At 41.6% G+C, this 23,427-nt stretch overlaps 1 protein-coding gene across 1 annotated transcript in view; it reads right to left on the bottom strand.

Annotated features, from left to right (window-relative positions):
- LOC139764912 (uncharacterized) overlaps positions 1-23,427 on the bottom strand; it is a 567,165-nt gene that overhangs the window by 201,282 nt on the left and 342,456 nt on the right. Inside the window, exon 16 of the mRNA XM_071691991.1 lies at positions 18,125-18,320. Within this exon, the coding sequence (XP_071548092.1) occupies positions 18,125-18,320 (196 nt within the window). The remainder of the gene's footprint in view (positions 1-18,124; positions 18,321-23,427) is intronic.

Raw genomic sequence — 23,427 nt, 5'->3', positions numbered from 1 at the left:
CAAGTTGACCAGGCCTTCAAATGTATCTACACTAGCCGATTTAATCCAATTATTAAATGATCTAAGTTTCTCAGCAGCAAATTCTGAATAGGTTTGAGTTTGAGTTTTAGTTAGGTTCCTAAAAGCCTGTCTGTAACCTTCAGTTGTAATAGAATACGTGGCCAAAATTGCCTCTTTTATCTCCTCATAGTTAGTAATATCATGAATCCCATCACACACATCAACTGCCTTACCCACAAGCTTGGGCTTTAGGAGCCAGACCCAGTGCTCCTTGGGCCATTTGAAGTGTTCTGCTGTTGTTTCAAATTGTCTAAAGAAGGCTTCTGGATTCTTCTCTGTGAAAATAGGGAGAAGCTTGACATGCTTGGCAACATCAAACTTGACAGGAGCTTCTGTATCTGGGATGCTTTGTTTCAGCTGTAAGACCTTTAACTCGTGTTCGCGCTTCAGTCTCGTGGTTTCACGTTCAGCGAGTTCAGTCTGTAGTTTAACTTGCAAAGCTTGGAGTTTAACAGTCTCAATCTCAAGAGTAGTCTGTAGGTCAGGAGTTGATGTGCAATGATGGGTAGTAAAATCTGTAGCCTTTAAGTAGGCTTCAATGTTAGACTTAAGTTCATCCTTAGTTGTACTATGAGTGAATGGCACTCGAAATGTAGTGGCAATAAACTTAAGATCATCCTTAGTTATATTATCTGAATCAAGTTCCTCAACTGAAGGGTTACTTACAAACCTTACGGGGTCAAAGTCAGTCATGGTGAGCAAGGCAAAAACAGGTTAAAGGAAAATGGGGATGGATATATAAAATTAAGTGAGAAATGTTGGTAATCACACCAAATACTTCCCGAGCTAGTAAATAGTATGAAAACCGCAGGTAGACACTTTCAACTTGTAACGAGTCAGTGTGTAGTTAAGGTAGTAACGTATTTCCCATACATACGCACTGGAATTACCAAAACTATACAGAGTACTTATTAAAAGTTTGAGACTGGTCAAGTTACAAACGAGTGTAAATTAAAGTGAGAGAAATGATGAGCTTCGCTGGCTCAGATTATGAATGAGTGAGAGTCTCTGTACGACGATTTATAGGAGTCAGTGTAGATTTTTTAGGTATGAACACTTGGGGGACGTAGCAAGAACAGGCTATACCATTAATTATGTAGGAAACTTAACTAGCTATGCACTGGCCAGGTACAAGGCAGTTATACACTCGAGAAATAACCAAAAGTTATAACTAGATTAAGAGTTACCTTCCCACGGAACTAAATCAATGTAATATATGGACGATTAACAAGTCTATGTGGTGTGCAGAAGGAAACTTATTAAATAACAAACTTCCCGGACAGGCCCCCATATAACGAATCTAGCTCTCACAGTAATGAAAGTAATGTTCGATATAGAGCACTGTTGTCTAGGTTATACTGCGAGGAGAAGACCCGTCATAAATGATTGTGAAAAATTATTTTATTAGGTCTAGAATGAGCCCAGGTTGATAATGATCAGTATTATTAATCAAAACATAGAAGTAACACAAAATCACAAAGTAACAGCAAGTATAATAACTAATTAACCAAATTCAATCAACAATGAATCCGTGAATCACATCCCCATGAATAGAAAAATATTACCACAAATCAAATGAAAAGCAATTTCCCAGCACACAACATAAAACTATGTTAACACAACCACAAGTGCATTTAACCACAAAGGCAGCTTAACTTATATAACAAAATCGTTCTGCTCCCCTACCACACCACCACACCTCGGGGAAGAGCCACTACACCTCAGGATGCCGTCTGGGATGAGACTGCCGTGGAAGGCATCGGCACCGATATATAAAGGGTTGGTATGAAGCCCGGCTTGTCTCAGAACAAAGTGAGACGAAGCAACAAGGACTTGAACTAATGAATCCTAACGCAGAACGATCTGGTTCCAACGTGGCAGAGAGGCAGTGGTGCGTAGTATGGAGGACAAAATAATATAAGAGTTTTAACTTAAACAAGATCTTAGGAGAGTACATGATACCTCCCCCAAAAGAGAACTTTCCTGAAGGGAAAGTTAAAGAGTATATATACAGAGATGTTCTGACTGAGACCTAAACTCGTGATAAAGTGTCCGCTATCCTGTTTTCAGATCCTTTGATGTGTTTAATCTGGAGGTTGTACGGTTGCAAGAAGAGCGAACATCTCAGCAGGCGTTGATTGGAGAATTTGTTGCGGTTGAGGAACGTGATGGGGTTGTGGTCTGTGTAAACCACAAGTCTTTGATGGCCGTAGAGGTAGCACTCGAACTTCTTGATTGCAGAGACGATGGCCAGGAGTTCCTTCTCGATGGCACTATAAGACTACTGATGCTTGTTAGATTTTGCGGAGTGATATGCTATTGGATGCATTACTCCGTCCGTCTCTTGTAGTAAGACTGCTCCAACGGCTACATCGCTTGCGTCTGTTTGAAGAACGAAGGGTTGAGCGAAGTTATGGGCCATCAGGACGGGTTCATGAGACAAATAGTTTTTCAAGTGGTTGAAGGCTTCCTGGCATTCCTCCGTCCACTTAAATGTCACCTTCCCACTCGTTAGACGTGTGAGAGGGGCAACCACAGAAGAGAAGTTTGGGCAGTAGCGGCGGTAGAAACCCGCCATACCGAGGAAGCGCATCAAACTCTTCTTAGTATCTGGCGTTGGGTAGGAGAGGATAGCGCTTACGTTGGCAGACTTAGGACGAACATTTCCTTTTCCTACCTCATGTCCCAGGTAGGTGACCTGGGCGCTGCAGAAAGTTGATTTGGCCAGCTTGATGGTGAGGTGAGCGTCCTGGAGTTTCCGGAGAACAGCTGACAGTCTGTGCATATGATTATACCAAGTGTCTGAGTAAACAATTATGTCATCTAAATATACTTCAACTTTGCCCAGATCTTGGAACAGAAAATTCATTGTACGTTGGAATGTCCCTGGGCTGTTACGCATACCAAACGGCATTACTCGTACTCATATAACTCAAATGGTGTTATAAATGCCGAGATAGTTTGAGCATTTTCAGTTAATGTAATCTGATAAAACCCTTTATTCAGATCTATCTTTGAAATATACTTGGACTGTCCCACCGTATCATTCAGATCATCGATGCGGGGCAATGGATAGGCGTCTGACTGGGTGACACTGTTGAGTCGACGGTAGTCTGTGCACAGGCGAAGTTGTCCGTCCGCCTTAGGAACGAGCAAGCAGGGAGATGCCCAAGGTGAACAGCTAGGTACAGCCAGGTTGTTGTCTAGTAGGTAGTCCACCTCTTTCTTCATCTGCCCTCTCTTTTGATGTGGTATTCTGTATGGTGGCTGGCTGATAGGGTTTGTTCCAGGAATTAGTACAACATCATGAGACATAATTGTGCAATGGCCTGGCGTGTCTGATATCACACTAGAATGACTTAAGAGCACACTTGAGACTTCTTTGATTCGTTCAGGTTGCAAATGTGCAAGAAATTTAGGCAAGTCTTGTAGTATGTCAGAGTTTGAATGTCCTTTCCAATTGTTAGTTGTGCCAGAAGTATCAAGAGTGTTATTTACCTGTGAGCCCATTACATTGCATGGCAATCCTATCTGGTCACGTGCAGGATCCTGTGTTAGGAAAGGTTTTAGAAGTCTAACATGGACAAATTGTGTTGCTTTACGACGACCAGGAGTACTTATTATGTAACTGTAATCATTGACTTTAGATTTTATTGTGTAAGGACCGTGATACTTGGCTGACAGAGGAGAACCAGTAATTGGGAAGTAAGCCAGAACTTTATCTCCTTCCTGAAAGTTTCTGACTTTAGCTTTAACATCAAATACTGATTTCATAGTATGTTGTGAAATCTTCAAATTATCCCTAGCAAATTTACGTATCTCATCAAGGTTATCTTTCAGTTGTTGCAAGTAGGTTGTGACAGATTTCAGTGGAACTTTATGACTAATGAACTCATCTTTAACCACTTTAAGAGGTCCTCTGACTTGTCTACCAAAGACGAGCTCAAAAGGTGAACAACCAAGTGACTCGTGTGGAGATTCTCGAACAGCAAATAAGAGAAAGGGTAACCCTTCATCCCAATCCTGATTCCTATCATGACAGTACTTGCGTATCATTAATTTGGGGGTTTGATGGTGCCTCTCAAGGGCACCTTGACTCTGCGGGTGATATACTGTGGACAGGGTCTGTTTGATACCTAGCTCCTGAAGCACATCTTTGAAGAGATCGCTGGTGAAGTTGGTGCCACGGTCACTTTGTACCTCCTGAGGGATACCGAAAGTAGTGAACATGTGGATTAATTCATTAGCTACATTTTTGGCAGAGATAGTCTTTACAGGAAAAGCCTCTGGGTATCTAGATGTAGGGTAAAGTACTGTAAGTATATACTGATTTCCCTTCTTAGACTTTGGCAAGGGACCAACTATGTCAATAATAATCTTTTGAAAGGGTTCTGAATTAACTGGAATGGGTTGCAATGGATATGGTGGAATTGGTTGATTAGGTTTCCCTACAATTTGACAAGTTAAGCAAGAATTGATAAATGAAACTATATCCTTCTTCATACCAGGCCAATAGAAATCATTAAGTAGTTTGAGGTAGGTTTTCTTAATTCCTAAGTGACCACTAAAACCTTCATGTGCGATTTCCATAAGAGGCTGCCTTATACACTGTGGAACTACCACTTGATGCGTCTCGGCCCATGTATCTTCATTAGAGAGTTTAGGGGGTCTATAGAACCTCATAAGGATGTTGTCTTGGTAGTAGAAGGCAGGTGTGTCGAGGATATCTTCTTTCGGCAGGACCTCCTGGTGTAACTTCGTCAGGGTTGGGTCCTGTCGCTGGGCCTCCTCTAGTTTGTGCTCGGATATCAGCTTGTTTAAAGGAGATACATCCAGACCACAAGTAGTAAAACCTTCATTGCAGGGCTTAGGAAAGAGAGGTGGTGTAGGATCCTCCTCGTCCATGGTCCGTCGATGTTGAGAGCGTGTGACGGCACAGATGGGGTACAGGGTTGGCTGCTCCTTTCAGTGTCTTCAGTAGGGCTATAGGGCAGTGGAGTGTCTCGAATAGTTAGTGCAGGGACGACCAGACTGCCGCTGGGTCGTTACCAAGAAGTTAGGTGGCGTCAGGTATAGGTAGAGGAGTATCAACTACTCCTACAGTTACTGTATCTTTCACCGCCTCACAGTCAAGCTCTATTTTGGCAAGGTGTATTGGAGTGCTGGCGTTGACCAATTTGAGATAGACCTTCTCACCCGTTAGGTTAGAGTCAATATCAGGGAGAGATGCCTTGTGGATCAGAGACTGGGCCGATGCAGTGTCTCTGATGATCTGTACAGGGTGTTGTTGCTTGCCAGGGCCTAGAGACACAGTGCCAGGGGAGCGGAATGGTTGAAAGAGGTCGATTGATGTTGGAGAATCCTGTAGGTTGGTGGTTGCCACAGGTTTTGTGAAGGTTGTCGCAGTGGCGGTTGTGCCCTTAGATACCTTACACCTAGGATCAGGACAATCCTTTATAAGGTGTCCTTCTTTCTTACAGAACCTACAGACCTGAGCATATTTCTCACCTAGTTGACCCTGTCCAGAAACATGTTTAGCGTGTGTGGAACCTGCATGTGACCTTACAGTAGAAGGGGTAGTTTTCCCTTCTCCCTGTTGTGGACGATGGATAAGGGAGTAGACGTCAGCGAGCTTAGCTGCCTTTAAGTAATCTGTTTCCTCCCTGTTGGTTATATGCACCATTATGTAGTATGGAACCTTTCTCTTAAACTCTTCAAGCATAAGCAAGTTGACCAGGCCTTCAAATGTATCTACACTAGCCGATTTAATCCAATTATTAAATGATCTAAGTTTCTCAGCAGCAAATTCTGAATAGGTTTGAGTTTGAGTTTTAGTTAGGTTCCTAAAATCCTGTCTGTAACCTTCAGTTGTAATAGAATACGTGGCCAAAATTGCCTCTTTTATCTCCTCATAGTTAGTAATATCATGAATCCCATCACACACATCAACTGCCTTACCCACAAGCTTGGGCTTTAGGAGCCAGACCCAGTGCTCCTTGGGCCATTTGAAGTGTTCTGCTGTTGTTTCAAATTGTCTAAAGAAGGCTTCTGGATTATTCTCTGTGAAAATAGGGAGAAGCTTGACATGTTTGGCAACATCAAACTTGACAGGAGCTTCTGTATCTGGGATTCTTTGTTTCAGCTGTAAGACCTTTAACTCGTGTTCGCGCTTCAGTCTCGTGGTTTCACGTTCAGCGAGTTCAGTCTGTAGTTTAACTTGCAGAGCTTGGAGTTTAACAGTCTCAATCTCAAGAGTAGTCTGTAGGTCAGGAGTTGATGTGCAATGATGTGTAGTAAAATCTGTAGCCTTTAAGTAGGCTTCAAAGCTAGACTTAAGTTCATCCTTAGTTGTACTATGAGTGAATGGCACTCGAAATGTAGTGGCAATAAACTTAAGATCATCCTTAGTTATATTATCTGAATCAAGTTCCTCAACTGAAGGGTTACTGGCAAATCTTACGGGGTCAAAGTCAGTCATGGTGAACAAGGTAAAAACAGGTTAAAGGACAATAGGAATGGATACATAAAATTAAGTAAGAAATGTTGGTAATCACACCAAATACTTCCCGAGCTAGTAAATAGTATGAAAACCGCAGGTAGACACTTTCATCTTGTAACGAGCCAGTGTGTAGTTAAGGTAGTAACGTATTTCCCATACATACGCACTGGAATTACCAAAACTATACAGAGTACTTATTAAAAGTTTGAGACTGGTCAAGTTACAAACAAGTGTAAATTAAAGTGAGAGAAATGATGAGCTTCTCTGGCTCAGATTATAAATGAGTGAGAGTTTCTGTACGACGATTTATGGGAGTCAGTGTAGATCTCTTAGGTATGAACACTTGTGGGACGTAGCAGGAAAAGGCTATACCATTAATTATGTAGGAAAGCTAACCAGCTATGCACTAGCCAGGTACAAGGCAGTTATACACTCGAAAAATAACCAAAAGTTATAACTAGATTAAGAGTTACCTTCCCACGGAACTAAATTAATTTAATATAAGGACGGTTAACAAGTCTATGTGGTGTGCACAAGGAAACTTATTAAATAACAAACCTCCCGGACAGGCCCCCATATAACGAATCTAGCTCTCACAGTAATGAAAGTAATGGTCGATATAGAGAACTGTTGTCTAGGTTATACTGCGAGGAGAAGACCCGTCATAAATGATTGTGAAAAATTATATTATTAGGTTTAGAATGAGCCCAGGTTGATAATGATCAGTATTATTAATCAAAACATAGAAGTAACACAAAATCACAAAGTAACAGCAAATATAATAACTAATTAAGTAAATTCAATCAACAATGAATCCGTGAATCACATCCCCATGAATAGAAAAATATTACCACAAATCAAATGAAAAGCAATTTCCCAGCACACAACATAAAACTATGTTAACACAACCACAAGTGCATTTAACCACAAAGGCAGCTTAACTTATATAACAAAATCGTTCTGCTCCCCTACCACACCACCACACCTCGGGGAAGAGCCACTACACCTCAGGATGCCGTCTGGGATGAGACTGCCGTGGAAGGCATCGGCACCGATATATAAAGGGTTGGTATGAAGCCCGGCTTGTCTCAGAACAAAGTGAGACGAAGCAACAAGGACTTGAACTATTGAATCCTAACGCAGAACGATCGGGTTCCAACGTGGCAGAGAGTCAGTGGTGCGTAGTATGGAGGACAAAATAATATAAGAGTTTTAACTTAAACAAGATCTTAGGAGAGTACATGATACCTCCCCCGAAAGAGAACTTTCCTGAAGGGAAAGTTAAAAAATATATATACAGAGATGTACTGACTGAGACCTAAACTCGTGATAAAGCGTCCGCTATCCTGTTTTCAGATCCTTTCATGTGTTTAACCTGGAGGTTGTACGATTGCAAGAAGAGCGACCATCTCAGCAGGCGTTGATTGGAATATTTGTTGCGGTTGAGGAACGTGATGGGGTTATGGTCCGTGTAAACCACAAGTCTTTGATGGCCGTAGAGGTAGCACTCAAACTTCTTGATTACAGAGACGATGGCCAGGAAATCCTTCTCGATGGTACTATAAGACTTCTGATGCTTGTTAAATTCTGAGGAGTGATATGCTATTGGATGCACTACTCCGTCCGTCTCTTGCAGTAAGACTGCTCCAACGGCTACATTGCTTGCATCTGTTTGAAGAACGAAGGGTTGAGCGAAGTTAGGGGCCATCAGGATGGGTTCATGAGACAAACAGGTTTTCAATTGGTGGAAGGCTTCCTGGCATTCCTCCGTCCACTTAAATGTCACCTTCCCACTCGTTAGACATGTGAGAGGGGCAACCACAGAAAAGAAGTTTGGGCAGTAGCGGCGGTAGAAACCCGCCATACCGAGGAAGCGCATCAAACTCTTCTTAGTATCTGGCATTGGGTAGGAGAGGATAGCGCTTACGTTGGCAGACTTAGGTCGAACATTTCTTTTTCCTACCTCATGTCCCAGGTAGGTGACCTGGGCGCTGCAGAAAGTTAATTTGGCCAGCTTTATGGTGAGGTGAGTGTCCTGGAGTTTCCGGAGAACAGCTGACAGTCTGTGCATATGATTATACCAAGTGTCTGAGTAAACAATTGTCATCTAAGTATACTTCAACTTTGTCCAGATCTTGGAACAGAAAATTCATTGTACGCTGGAATGTCCCTGGGCTGTTACGCATACCAAACGGCATTACTCTGTACTCATATAACCCAAATGGTGTTATAAATGCCGAGATAGTTTGAGCATTTTCAGTTAATGAAATCTGATAAAACCCTTTATTCAGATCTATCTTTGAAATATACTTGGACTGTCCCACTGTATCAATCAGATCATTGATGTGGGGAAATGGATAGGCGTCTGACTGGGTGACACTGTTGAGTCGACGGTAGTCTGTGCACAGGCGAAGCTGTCCGTCCTCCTTAGGAACGAGCAAGCAGGGAGATGCCCAAGGTGAACAGCTAGGTACAGCCAGGTTGTTGTCTTCATTTGCCCTCTCTTTTGATGTGGTATTCTGTATGGTGGCTGGCTGATAGGGTTTGTTCCAGGAATTAGTACAACATCATGAGACATAATTGTGCAATGGCCTGGCGTGTCTGATATCACACTAGAATGACTTAGGAGCACACTTGAGACTTCTTTGACTTGTTCAGGTTTTAAATAAGCAAGAAGTTTAGGCAAGTCTTGTAGTATGTCAGAGTTTGAATGTCCTTTCCAATTGTTAGTTGTGCCAGAAGTATCAAGAGTGTTATCTACCTGTGAGCCCATTATATTGCATGGCAATCCTATCTGGTCACGAGCAGGATCCTGTGATAGGAAAGGTTTTAGAAGGTTAACACGGACAAATTGTGTTGCTTTACGACGACCAGGAGTACTTATTATGTAATTGTAATCATTGACTTTAGATTTTATTGTGTAAGGACCGTGATACTTGGCTGACAGAGAACCAGTAATTGGGAAGTAAGCTAGAACTTTATCTCCTTCCTGAAAGTTTCTGACTTTAGCTTTAACATCAAATACTGATTTCAGAGTATGTTGTGAAATCTTCAAATTATCCCTAGCAAATTTACGTATCTTATCAAGGTTATCTTTCAGTTGTTGCAAGTAGGTTGTGACAGATTTCAGTGGAACTTTATGACTAATGAGCTCATCTTTAACCACTTTAAGAGGTCCTCTGACTTGTCTACCAAAGACGAGCTCAAAAGGTGAACAACCAAGTGACTAGTGTGGAGATTCTCGAACAGCAAATAAGAGAAAGGGCAACCCTTCATCCTAATCCTGATTCCTCTCATGACAGTACTTGCGTATCATTGATTTGAGGGTTTGATGGTGCCTCTCAAGGGCACCTTGACTCTGCGGGTGATATGCTGTGGACACGGTCTGTTTGATACCTAGCTCCTGAAGCACATCTTTGAAGAGATCGCTGGTGAAGTTGGTGCCACGGTCACTTTGTACCTCCTGAGGGATACCGAAAGTAGTGAACATGTGGATTAATTTATTAGCTACATTTTTGGCAGAGATAGTCTTTAGAGGAAAAGCCTCTGGGTATCTAGATGTAGGGCAAAGTACTGTAAGTATACACAGATTTCCCTTCTTAGACTTTGGCAAGGGACCAACTATGTCAATAATAATCTTTTGAAAGGGTTCTGAAGGAACTGGAATGGGTTGCAATGGATATGGTGGAATTGATTGATTAGGTTTCCCTACAATCTGACAAGTTAAGCAAGAATTGATAAATGAAACTATATCCTTCTTCATACCAGGCCAATAGAAATCATTAAGTAGTATGAGGTAGGTTTTTTGATTCCTAAGTGACCACTAAAACCTTCATGTGCGATTTCCATAAAAGGCTGCCTTATACACTCTGGAACTACCACTTGATGCGTCTCGGCCCATGTATCTTCTTCAGAGAGTTTAGGGGGTCTATAGAACCTCATAAGGATGTTGTCTTGGTAGTAGAAAGCAGGTGTGTCGAGGATATCTTCTTTCGGCAGGACCTCCTGGTGTAACTTCGTCAGGGTTGGGTCCTGTCGCTGGGTCTCCTCTAGTTTGTGCTCGGATATCAGCTTGTTTAAAGGAGATACATCCAGACCACAAGTAGTAAAACCTTCACTGCAGGGCTTAGGAAAGAGAGGTGGTGTAGGATTCTCCTCGTCCACGGTCTGTCAATGTTGAGAGCGTGTGACGGCACAGATGGGGAACAGGGTTGGCTGCTCCTTCTCAATGTCTTCAGTAGGGCTATAGGGCAGTGGAGTGTCTCGAATAGTTAGTGCAGGGACGACCAGACTGCCGGCTAGGTCGTTACCAAGAAGGAAGGTGGCGTCAGGTATAGGTAGAGGAGTATCAACTACTCCTACAGTAACTGTACCTTTCACCGCCTCACAGTCAAGCTCTATTTTGGCAAGGTGTACTGGAGTGCTGGCATTGACCAATTTGAGATAGACCTTCTCACCCGTTAGGTTAGAGTCAATATCAGGGAGAGATGCCTTGTGGATCAGAGACTGGGCCGATGCAGTGTCTCTGATGATCTGTACAGGGTGTTGTTGCTTGCCAGGGCCTAGAGACACAGTGCCAGGGGAGCGGAATGGTTGAAAGAGTTCGATTGATGTTGGAGAATCCTGTAGGGTGGTGGTTGCCACAGGTTTTGTCAAGGTTGTTGCAGTGGCAGTTGTGCCCTTAGATACCTTACACATAGGATCAGGACAATCCTTTATAAGGTGTCCTCCTTTCTTACAGAACCTACAGACCTGAGCATATTTCTCACCTAGTTGACCCTGTCCAGAAACATGTTTAGCGTGTGTGGAACCTGCATGTGACCTTACAGTAGAAGGGTTAGTTTTCCCTTCTCCCTGTTGTGGACGATGGACAAGGGAGTAGACGTCAGCGAGCTTAGCTGCCTTTAAGTAATCTGTTTCCTCCCTGTTGGTTATATGCACCATTATGTAGTATGGAACCTTTCTCTTAAACTTTTCAAGCATAAGCAAGTTGACCATGCCTTCAAATGTATCTACACTAGCCGATTTAATCCAATTATTAAATGATCTAAATTTCTCAGCAGCAAATTCTGAATAGGTTTGAGTTTGAGTTTTAGTAAGGTTCCTAAAAGCCTGTCTGTAACCTTCAGTTGTAATAGAATACGTGGCCAAAATTGCCTCTTTTATCTCATCATAGTTAGTAATATCATGAATCCCATCACACACATCAACTGCCTTACCCACAAGCTTGGGCTTTAGGAGCCAGACCCAGTGCTCCTTGGGCCATTTGAAGTGTTCTGCTGTTGTTTCAAATTGTCTAAAGAAGGCTTCTGGATTCTTCTCTGTGAAAATAGGGAGAAGCTTGACATGCTTGGCAACATCAAACTTGACAGGAGCTTCTGTATCTGGGATGCTTTGTTTCAGCTGTAAGACCTTTAACTCGTGTTCGCGCTTCAGTCTCGTGGTTTCACGTTCAGCGAGTTCAGTCTGTAGTTTAACTTGCAAAGCTTGGAGTTTAACAGTCTCAATCTTAAGAGTAGTCTGTAAGTCAGGAGTTGATGTGCAATGATGGGTAGTAAAATCTGTAGCCTTTAAGTAGGCTTCAATGTTAGACTTAAGTTCATCCTTAGTTGTCCTATGAGTGAATGGCACTCGAAATGTAGTGGCAATAAACTTAAGGTCATCCTTAGTTATATTATCTGAATCAAGTTCCTCAACTGAAGGGTTACTTACAAACCTTATGGGGTCAAAGTCAGTCATGGTGAACAAGGCAAAAACAGGTTAAAGGACAATAGGAATGGATATATAAAATTAAGTGAGAAATGTTGGTAATCACACCAAATACTTCCCGAGCTAGTAAATAGTATGAAAACAGCAGGTAGACACTTTCAACTTGTAACGAGCCAGTGTGTAGTTAAGGTAGTAACGTATTTCCCATACATACACACTGGAATTACCAAAACTATACAGAGTACTTATCAAAGTTTGAGACTGGTCAAGTTACAAATGAGTGTAAATTAAAGTGAGAGAAATGATGAGCTTCGCTGGCTCAGATCATAAATGAGTGAGAGTCTCTGTACGACAATTTATGGGAGTCAGTGTAGATTTCTTAGGTATGAACACTTGTGGGACGTAGCAGGAACAGGCTATACAATTAATTATGTAGGAAAGCTAACTAGCCATGCACTGGCCAGGTACAAGGCAGTTATACACTCGAGAAATAACCAGAAGTTATAACTAGATTGAGTTACCTTCCCACGGAACTAAATCAATTTAATATAAGGACGGTTAACAAGTCTATGTGGTGTGCACAAGGAAACTTATTAAATAACAAACCTCCCGGACAAGCCCCCATATAACGAATCTAGCTCTCACAGTAATGAAAGTAATGGTCGATATAGAGCACTGTTGTCTAGGTTATACTGCGAGGAGAAGCCCCGTCATAAATGATTGTGAAAAATTATTTTATTAGGTCTAGAATGAGCCCAGGTTGATAATGATCAGTATTATTAATCAAAACATAGAAGTAACACAAAATCACAAAGTAACAGCAAGTATACTAACTAATTAACCAAATTCAATCAACAATGAATCCATGAATCACATCCCCAGGAATAGAAAAATATTACCACAAATCAAATAAAAAGCAATTTCCCAGCACACAACATAAAACTATGTTAACACAACCACAAGTGCATTTAACCACAAAGGCAGCTTAACTTACATAACAAAATCGTTCTGCTCCCCTACCACACCACCACACCTCGGGGAAGAGCCAATACACCTCAGGATGCCGTCTGGGATGAGACTGCCGTGGAAGGCATCGGCACCGATATATAAAGGGTTGGTATGAAGCCCGGCTTGTCTCAGAACAAAGTGAGACGAAGCAACAAGGACTTGAACTAATGAATCCTAACGCAGAACGATCTGGTTCCAATGTGGCAGAGAGGCAGTGGTGTGTAGTATGGAGGACAAAATAATATAAGAGTTTTAACTTAAACAAGACCTTAGGAGAGTACATGATACTATACATCGCAACGTATACATATATATATATACACACACACATATATATACATATATACACATGAACATAATTCATACTGTCTGCCCTTATTCATTCCCGTCGCCACCTTGCCACACATGAAATAACAACCCCCTACCCCTGCATGTGCATGAGGTAGCGCTAGGAAAAGACAACAAAGGTATAAGTTTGTTGAGTATTCGTGGGAAATTATATGGGAGGCTATTGATTGAAAGGGTGATGGCATGTACAGAGCATCAGTTTGGCGAAGAGCAGTGTGGTTTCAGAAGTGGTAGAGGATATGTAGATCAGGTGTTTGCTTTGAAGAATGTATGTGAGAAATACTTAGAAAAGCAAACGGATTTGTATGTAGCATTTATGGATCTGGAGAATGCATATGATAGAGTTGATAGAGATGCTCTGTGGAAGGTATTAAGAATATATAGTGTGGGAGGCAAGTTGTTAGAAGCAGTGAAAAGTTTTTATTGAGGATATAAGGCATGTGTACATGTAGGAAGAGAAGAGAGTGATTGGTTCTCAGTGAATGTCGGTTTGTGGCAGGGGTGCGTGATGTCTCTATGGTTGTTTAATTTGTTTATGAATGGGATTGCTAGGGAGATGAGTGCAAAACTTTTGGAGAGAGGGGCAAGTATGCATCTATTGTGGATGAGAGAGTTTGGAAGTGAGTCAGCTGTTCTTTGCTGATGATACAGCGCTGGTGGCTGATTTGGGTGAGAAACTACTGAAGCTGGTGATTGAGTTTCGTAAAGTGTGTGAAAGAAGAAAGCTGAGAGTAATCAAAGCTGAGGTTATTAGGTACAGTAGGGTTCTGGGACAAGTCATTTGGGAGGTAAGTTTGAAAGGAGAAAGACTAGGGGAAGTGAAGTGTTTTAGATATCTGGGAGTGGATTTGGCAGTGGATGGAGCCATGAGAGCAGAAGTAAGTCACAAGGTGGGGAGGGCACGAAAGTTCTAAGAGTGTTGAAAAATGTGTGGAAGGCGAGAACACTATCTTGGAAAGCAAAAATGGGTATGTTTGAAGGAATACTGGTTCGAAATATGTTATATGGTTGCGAGGCGTGGGTTATAGATAGAGTTGTGTGGAGGAGGGTGGATGTGTTGGAAATGAGATGTTTGAGGACAATATGTGGTGTGGGGTGGTTTGATCGAGTAAGTAATAAAAGGGTAAGAGAGATGTGTGGTAATAAAAAGAAAGTGGTTGGGAGAGCCGAAGAGGGTGTTTTGGAATGGTTTGGTCACATGGAGAGAATGAGTGAGGAAAGATTGACCAAGAGGATATATGTGTCAGAAGTGGAGGGAACGAGAAGTGGGAGGCCAAATTGGAGGTGGAAAGATGGAGTGAAAAAGATTTTGGGCAATCGGGGCCTAAACATGCAGGTGGGTGAAGGTAGTGAAAGGAATAGAGTGAATTCAAACGATGTGGTATACCGGGGTCAACGTGCTGTCAATGGATTGAACCAGGGAATGTGAAGTGTCTGGGGTAAACCATGGAAAGTTCTGTGGGGCCTGGATGTGGAAAGGGAGCTGTGGTCTCGGTGCATTATACATGACATATAGAGCATGAGTGTGAACGAAAGTGGCCTTTGTTGTCTTTTCCTAGCGCTACTTTGCGCACATGCGGGGGGAGGGTTTGTCATTTCATGTGTGGCGGGGAGGCAACGGAAATGAATAAGGGCAGACAGTATGAACTATGTACATGTGTATATATGTATATGTCTGTGTGTGTATATATATGTATACGTTGAGATGTATAGGTATGTATATGTGCGTGTGTGGACGTATATGTATGTACATGTGCATGCGGGTAGGTTGGGCCATTCTTTCATCTGTTTTTTTGTGCTCCCTTACTAACCCAAGAGACAGCGACAAAGTATAATAAATAAAATAAATATTTGTTTATATATATATATATATATATATATATATATATATATATATATATATATATATATATATATATATCCCTGGGGATAGGGGAGAAAGAATACTTCCCACGTATTCCCTGCGTGTCGTAGAAGGCGACTAAAAGGGGAGGGAGCGGGGAGCTGGAAATCCTCCCCTCTCGTTTTTTTTTAATTTTCCAAAACAAGGAACAGAGAATTGGGTCAGGTAAAGGCCCAGTCCTCTGTTCTTAACGCTACCTCACTGATGCGGGAAATGGCGAATAGTTTGAAAGAAAAGAAAAAAAGAAATATATATATATATATATATATATATATATATATATATATATATTTTTTTTTTTTTTTTTTTTTTTTCCAAAAGAAGGAACAGAGAAGAGGTCCAGGTGAGGATATTCCCTCAAAGGCCCAGTCCTCTGTTCTTAACGCTACCTCGCTATCGCGGGAAATAGCGAATAGTATGAAAAAAAAAAAAAATCTTCAAGAATGTGTGGAAGTCGAGAACATTATCTCGGAAAGCAAAAATGGGTATGTTTGAAGGAATAGTGGTTCCAACAATGTTGTATGGTTGCGAGGTGTGGACTATGGATAGAGTTGTGCGCAGGAGGATGGATGTACTGGAAATGAGATGTTTGAGGACAATGTGTGGTGTGAGGTGGTTTGATCGAGTGAGTAACGTAAGGGTAAGAGAGATGTGTGGAAATAGAAAGAGCGTGGTTGAGAGAGCAGAAGAGGGTGTTTTGAAGTGGTTTGGTCACATGGAGAGATGAGTGAGGAAAGATTGACCAAGAGGATATATGTGTCGGAGGTGGAGGGAACGAGGAGAAGAGGGAGACCAAATTGGAGGTGGAAAGATGGAGTGAAAAAGATTTTGTTTGATCGGGGCCTGAACATGCAGGAGGGTGAAAGGAGGGCAAGGAATAGAGTGAATTGGAGCGATGTGGTATACCGGGGTTGACGTGCTGTCAGTGGATTGAATCAAGGCATGTGAAGCGTCTGGGGTAAACCATGGAAAGCTGTGTAGGTATGTATATTTGCGTGTGTGGACATATGTATATACATGTGTATGGGGGTGGGTTGGGCCATTTCTTTCGTCTGTTTCCTTGCGCTACCTCGCAAACGCGGGAGACAGCGTCAAAGCAAAAAAAAAAAAAAAAAAACATTTATTTATTATACTTTGTCGCTGTCTCCCGCGTTTGCGAGGTAGCGCAAGGAAACAGACGAAAGAAATGGCCCAACCCCCCCATACACATGTATATACATACGTCCACACACGCAAATATACATACCTACACAGCTTTCCATGGTTTACCCCAGACGCTTCACATGCCTTGATTCAATCCACTGACAGCACGTCAACCCCGGTATACCACATCGCTCCAATTCACTCTATTCTTTGCCCTCCTTTCACCCTCCTGCATGTTCAGGCCCCGATCAAACAAAATCTTTTTCACTCCATCTTTCCACCTCCAATTTGGTCACCCTCTTCTCCTCATTCCCTCCACCTCCGACATATATATCCTCTTGGTCAATCTTTCCTCACTCATTCTCTCCATGTGACCAAACCATTTCAAAACACCCTCTTCTGCTCTCTCAACCACACTCTTTTTATTTCCACACATCTCTCTTACCCTTACGTTACTTACTCGATCAAACCACCTCACACCACACATTGTCCTCAAACATCTCATTTCCAGCACATCCATCCTCCTGCGCACAACTCTATCCATAGCCCACGCCTCGCAACCATACAACATTGTTGGAACCACTATTCCTTCAAACATACCCATTTTTGCTTTCCGAGATAATGTTCTCGACTTCCACACATTCTTCAAGGCTCCCAGAATTTTCGCCCCCTCCCCCACCCTATGATCCACTTCCGCTTCCATGGTTCCATCCGCTGCCAGATCCACTCCCATATATCTAAAACACTTCACTTCCTCCAGTTTTCTCCATTCAAACTCACCTCCCAATTGACTTGACCCTCAACCCTACTGTACCTAATAACCTTGCTCTTATTCACATTTACTCTTAACTTTCTTCTTTCACACACTTTACCAAACTCAGTCACCAGCTTCTGCAGTTTGTCACATGAATCAGCCACCAGCGCTGTATCATCAGCGAACAACAACTGACTCACTTCCCAAGCTCTCTCATCCCCAACAGACTTCATACTTGCCCCTCTTTCCAAAACTCTTGCATTTACCTCCCTAACAACCCCATCCATAAACAATGTATTTATATTTATATTAATTTATATTAATTACTTTTTCTCAATCTAAGACTAAAACATAATGTAATTGAGGGTGGAATTGTGCAGCTCGATTTTAAAGTAATAATTTTGAAATTCATTCTATGTTGTTTAATCCTATTGAGGTTTCTTTTGCAAATGCAAGGATTTTCTTCCATTCTTTATCCCTCTGGCTGTAGATGTGTTATCCCTCTGGCTGTTAAGTGCATGGGGAGAAAGCCTTCTTACTTTTCTGTCTTTGTCTCATCCACTTAGAATAAGGAATATATGTAAGTTATAAATAGACAACCTAGATATGGGTTATCTATCATTCCCATATACTCCCATGTACTTCAGTCTTGCGGCTGCAAAGATCAATCTTACTTAAAATACAACACTAAAGGACTTACCTGGTGTCCTACACCATGTATTGGCAGCCGTGTCAGTTTTCACAATCATAGGCCGAAATAACATGTTAGGGATGTAATATGTATTTTGCAAGGGACCACCCACAAATCCTACAGATGTCTCATTGGATACATGACCCACATCAGATATCATGTCTACCTTCAGACCTTCAAATTTTCCATTGTCATCAAATCCAACCTGTTAGGAATAATTCAGCTTTACAGTAACATGTAAGAACATAAATCAACAAAGTCTATGAACAAAATAAAAAACTAAATTTTCATATTCATAGAGTATTTGACTGACAATGAATATCTTGATAAATAACATCATAATCTTAAAGCTGATGTTTACATACAAGAAAAAGAAAGGGCATCTGCCACTTTTTTTCAAACTGTTCGCCATTTCCCGCATTAGCGAGGTAGCGTTAAGAACAGAGGACTGGGCCTTTGAGGGAATACCCTCACCTGGCCCAATTCTCAAAGGTATCTGCCACATTTACATAAAAAGACATGATGATAGTACATTTGTATCATGATTTTTCTCAAGACAGAGACAAAATCTATCATGATTTTCAGTTTTACAATATTTAATTCGATAGCTTTCAAAATAAGTACAGCATTAGGGACAGGAGGCTGCTTGATTTGGCTACCCTCTACTTAGCTGCCTCTAATTCAACTACTTCTGATTTGGCAATGGTAGTGATATGCATAGGCTTTTCTGAACTTCTCTGCCTTCATATTTCATTTTGTTTTAATTCAACATTTTCTAAATAAAACATTTTTTACACTATTTTTACATTTTACATTATTTTTTCTCTTGACCTCCTGTCTCTTTCTTTTATACATCTCCCACTCAATTGCATTTTTTCCCTGCAAAAATTGTCCAAATGCCTCTCTCTTCTCTTTCACTAATACTCTTACTTCTTCATCCCACCACTCACTACCCTTCCTAATCAACCCACCTCCCACTCTTCTCATGCCACAAGCATCTTTTGCGCAATCCATCACTGATTCCCCAAATACATCCCATTCCTCCCCCACTCCCCTTACTTCCATTGTTCTCACCTTTTTCCATTCTGTACTCAGTCTCTCCTGGTACTTCCTCACACAAGTCTCCTTCCCAAGCTCACTTACTCTCACCACCCTCTTCACCCCAACATTCACTCTTCTTTTCTGAAAACCCATACAAATCTTCACCTTAGCCTCCACAAGATAATGATCAGACATCCCTCCAGTTGCACCTCTCAGCACATTAACATCCAAAAGTCTCTCTTTTGCGCGCCTGTCAATCAACACGTAATCCAATAACGCTCTCTGGCCATCTCTCCTACTTACATAAGTATACTTATGTATATCTCGCTTTTTAAACCAGGTATTCCCAATCATCAGTCCTTTTTCAGCACATAAATCTACAAGCAAATGAGAGTTGGGGTGAGAGAGTATCATTAAATTTTAGGGAGAATAAAAAGATGTTCTGGAAGGAGGTAAATAAAGTGCGTAAGACAAGGGAGCAAATGGGAACTTCAGTGAAGGGCGCAAATGGGGAGGTGATAACAAGTAGTGGTGATGTGAGAAGGAGATGGAGTGAGTATTTTGAAGGTTTGTTGAAGGTGTTTGATGATAGAGTGGCAGATATAGGGTGTTTTGGTTGAGGTGGTGTGCAAAGTGAGAGGGTTAGGGAAAATGATTTGGTAAACAGAGAAGAGGTAGTAAAAGCTTTGCGGAAGATGAAAGCCGGCAAGGCAGCAGGGTTGGATGGTATTGCAGTGGAATTTATTAAAAAAGGGGGTGACTTTATTGTTGACTGGTTGGTAAGGTTATTTAATGTATGTATGACTCATGGTGAGGTGCCTGAGGATTGGCGGAATGCGTGCATAGTGCCATTGTACAAAGGCAAAGGGTATAAGAGTGAGTGCTCAAATTACAGAGGTATAAGTTTGTTGAGTATTCCTGGTAAATTATATGGGAGGGTATTGATTGAGAGGGTGAAGGCATGTACAGAGCATCAGATTGGGGAAGAGCAGTGTGGTTTCAGAAGTGGTAGAGGATGTGTGGATCAGGTGTTTGCTTTGAAGAATGTATGTGAGAAATACTTAGAAAAGCAAATGGATTTGTATGTAGCATTTATGGATCTGGAGAAGGCATATGATAGAGTTGATAGAGATGCTCTGTGGAAGGTATTAAGAATATATGGTGTGGGAGGCAAGTTGTTAGAAGCAGTGAAAAGTTTTTATCGAGGATGTAAGGCTTGTGTACGTGTAGGAAGAGAGGAAAGTGATTGGTTCTCAGTGAATGTAGGTTTGCGGCAGGGGTGTGTGATGTCTCCATGGTTGTTTAATTTGTTTATGGATGGGGTTGTTAGGGAGGTGAATGCAAGAGTTTTGGAAAGAGGGGCAAGTATGAAGTCTGTTGGGGATGAGAGAGCTTGGGAAGTGAGTCAGTTGTTGTTCGCTGATGATACAGCGCTGGTGGCTGATTCATGTGAGAAACTGCAGAAGTTTGCAACTGAGTTTGGTAAAGTGTGTGAAAGAAGAAAGTTAAGAGTAAATGTGAATAAGAGCAAGGTTATTAGGTACAGTAGGGTTGAGGGTCAAGTCAATTGGGAGGTGAGTTTGAATGGAGAAAAACTGGAGGAAGTAAAGTGTTTTAGATATCTGGGAGTGGATCTGGCAGCGGATGGAACCATGGAAGCGAAAGTGGATCATAGGATGGGGGAGGGGGCGAAAATTCTGGGAGCCTTGAAGAATGTGTGGAAGTCGAGAACATTATCTCGGAAAGCAAAAATGGGTATGTTTGAAGGAATAGTGGTTCCAACAATGTTGTATGGTTGCGAGGTGTGGGCCATGGATAAAGTGGTGCGCAGGAGGATGGATGTGCTGGAAATGAGATGTTTGAGGACAATGTGTGGTGTGAGGTGGTTTGATCGAGTAAGTAACATAAGGGTAAGAGAGATGTGTGGAAATAAAAAGAGCATGGTTGAGAGAGCAGAAGAGGGTGTTTTGAAATGGTTTGGGCACATGGAGAGAATGAGTGAGGAAAGATTGACCAAGAGGATATGTGTGTCGGAGGTGGAGGGAATGAGAAGAGGGAGACCAAATTGGAGGTGGAAAGATGGAGTGAAAAAGATTTTGTGTGATCGGGGCCTGAACATGCAGGAGGGTGAAAGGAGGGCAAGGAATAGAGTGAATTGGAGCGATGTGGTATACCGGGGTTGACGTGCTGTCAGTGGATTGAATCAGGGCATGTGAAGCGTCTGGGGTAAACCATGGAAAGCTGTGTAGGTATGTATATTTGCGTGTGTGGACGTATGTATATACATGTGTATGGGGGTGGGTTGGGCCATTTCTTTCGTCTGTTTCCTTGCGCTGCCTCGCAAACGCGGGAAACAGCGACAAAGCAAAAAAAAAAAAAAAAAAAAAAAAAAAAAACATTTTTTTAACATTTTTTAAACAAAAAGTCACTTGCTCACTCACCTTGTATGAATACATTCTAGTCAAAGAAACATTTAATTCTATACCAGACTAAAGATGAGAGATTTGAGAGAGACCAATTGCCCTGTAATGCCTATATTAACATCAAAGAGTATATTGGGGTAAAGTCTGGAAAATAAACATATAGTATTAAGACATTTATTGTCATGAAATCCATTGGTAGCTAGCTCATTTGCATAACTAAGCATCTGGCATCTCAATGATCACATTACTTGACCCTCAAAATATGGGCAAAGACACTTAATTTGTTACGTTTGCTTATCTAGTTACAAAGATATCAAAAAAAGATGATTTTTCTGTAATGGCAACCACAAATTTGCATATCTAGGAGTATCGCTTACCACTAATTACTTCAGAAATGTCATAATCCTATTCTCTGACTTTCATAACATAGGAGTACATACGTTTTTGTCATTTCTGCTTGCCTGGTTACAGCACTACTGCAGAAAATTGTTCAAAGAAGGTCCAAATTTAGCAATTTGGCAGCCATTTTGTTTATGCAAATCTGATGATCAAAATATTAGCATTTCACTCGGGAACTGGGTTTATCAGATTCAGCATACCTGAATTATCCAAAAATGCCCCTAACATTCATGTTTTCAGAAATCCCACCTGTCTAAAAGGAAGGTAACAGAAAGTTTAGAGAAAAGTACGGTGAATGTAGACATGCAGTCATGTATGAATGAGGTGTTTAAAATCTTTAGAGAAATACTATTAAAAGTTGTAGAATTAGTAGTTGGATACATGGCAGTAAGAAACAGGAATAGAAAGAGATATGCATGTTGGACAGAAGAGACTAGAAATGCTGTGGAGGAGAAGAAAAAGGCATATGGTAGATTGCTCGATAGGGATGTACCAGTGGAAGTTCAACAAAGGAGGAGGAAAGAATATAAAATATATAAGCAGAATATTCAGAAGCTGAAAGAGGAAAACAAAAAGGAGTAGAAGGAGATTTTGGAAGAAAGTTAGGTGAAAAGTTTCAGTATAATAAGAAACTATACCAGAAGGAAGAGGACAAGGAAAGAGGCGGATGTAAGAGTGGAATTGTTAATGTGAAATGTAAGGAAGGGAAATTGCTGAATCAAAAGGGAAGGGAGTGAAAGGAAAATGGAAAGAGTATTTTGAAAAGCTGATGAATGTGGGAGAAGGGGAGGCAGCAGTTGTTACATGCATGGGTACAGATAATGGAAGGAAGGTTATGCAGTGCAAGGGCCTATAGCAAAAAGGGAAGTAAGGAGGGCAGTAATGTGGCTGAAGGTAGGAAAGGCACCTGGAGAGGATGGGATTGACTGAAGTGCTGATGTATAGAAAACAAAGTGTGACAGAGTGGATACATCTTGTGCATAATCAAGCATGGAAACAGGAGGTTGTGCCTGAGGATTGGGTGAAAGCTGTTATTGTTTCTTTAATCAAGGAAAATGGTACTAAGGATGTTTTTTTTTTTTTTTTTTGCTTTGTCGCTGTCTCCCGCATTTGCGAGGTAGCGCAAGGAAACAGACGAAAGAAATGGCCCAACCCACCCCCATACATATGTATATACATACGTCCACACACGCAAATATACATACCTACACAGCTTTCCATGGTTTACCCCAGACACTTCACATGCCTTGATTCAATCCACTGACAGCACGTCAACCCCGGTATACCACATCGCTCCAATTCACTCTATTCCTTGCCCTCCTTTCACCCTCCTGCATGTTCAGGCCCCGATCACACAAAATCTTTTTCACTCCATCTTTCCACCTCCAATTTGGTCTCCCTCTTCTCCTCGTTCCCTCCACCTCCGACACATATATCCTCTTGGTCAAT

This window comes from Panulirus ornatus, chromosome 4 (assembly GCF_036320965.1).
Source record: "Panulirus ornatus isolate Po-2019 chromosome 4, ASM3632096v1, whole genome shotgun sequence".
NCBI classification, from domain to species: domain Eukaryota; kingdom Metazoa; phylum Arthropoda; class Malacostraca; order Decapoda; family Palinuridae; genus Panulirus; species Panulirus ornatus.
Note: the sequence above shows the minus strand (reverse complement) of the source record. Positions and strands in the feature narration are given on the sequence as shown.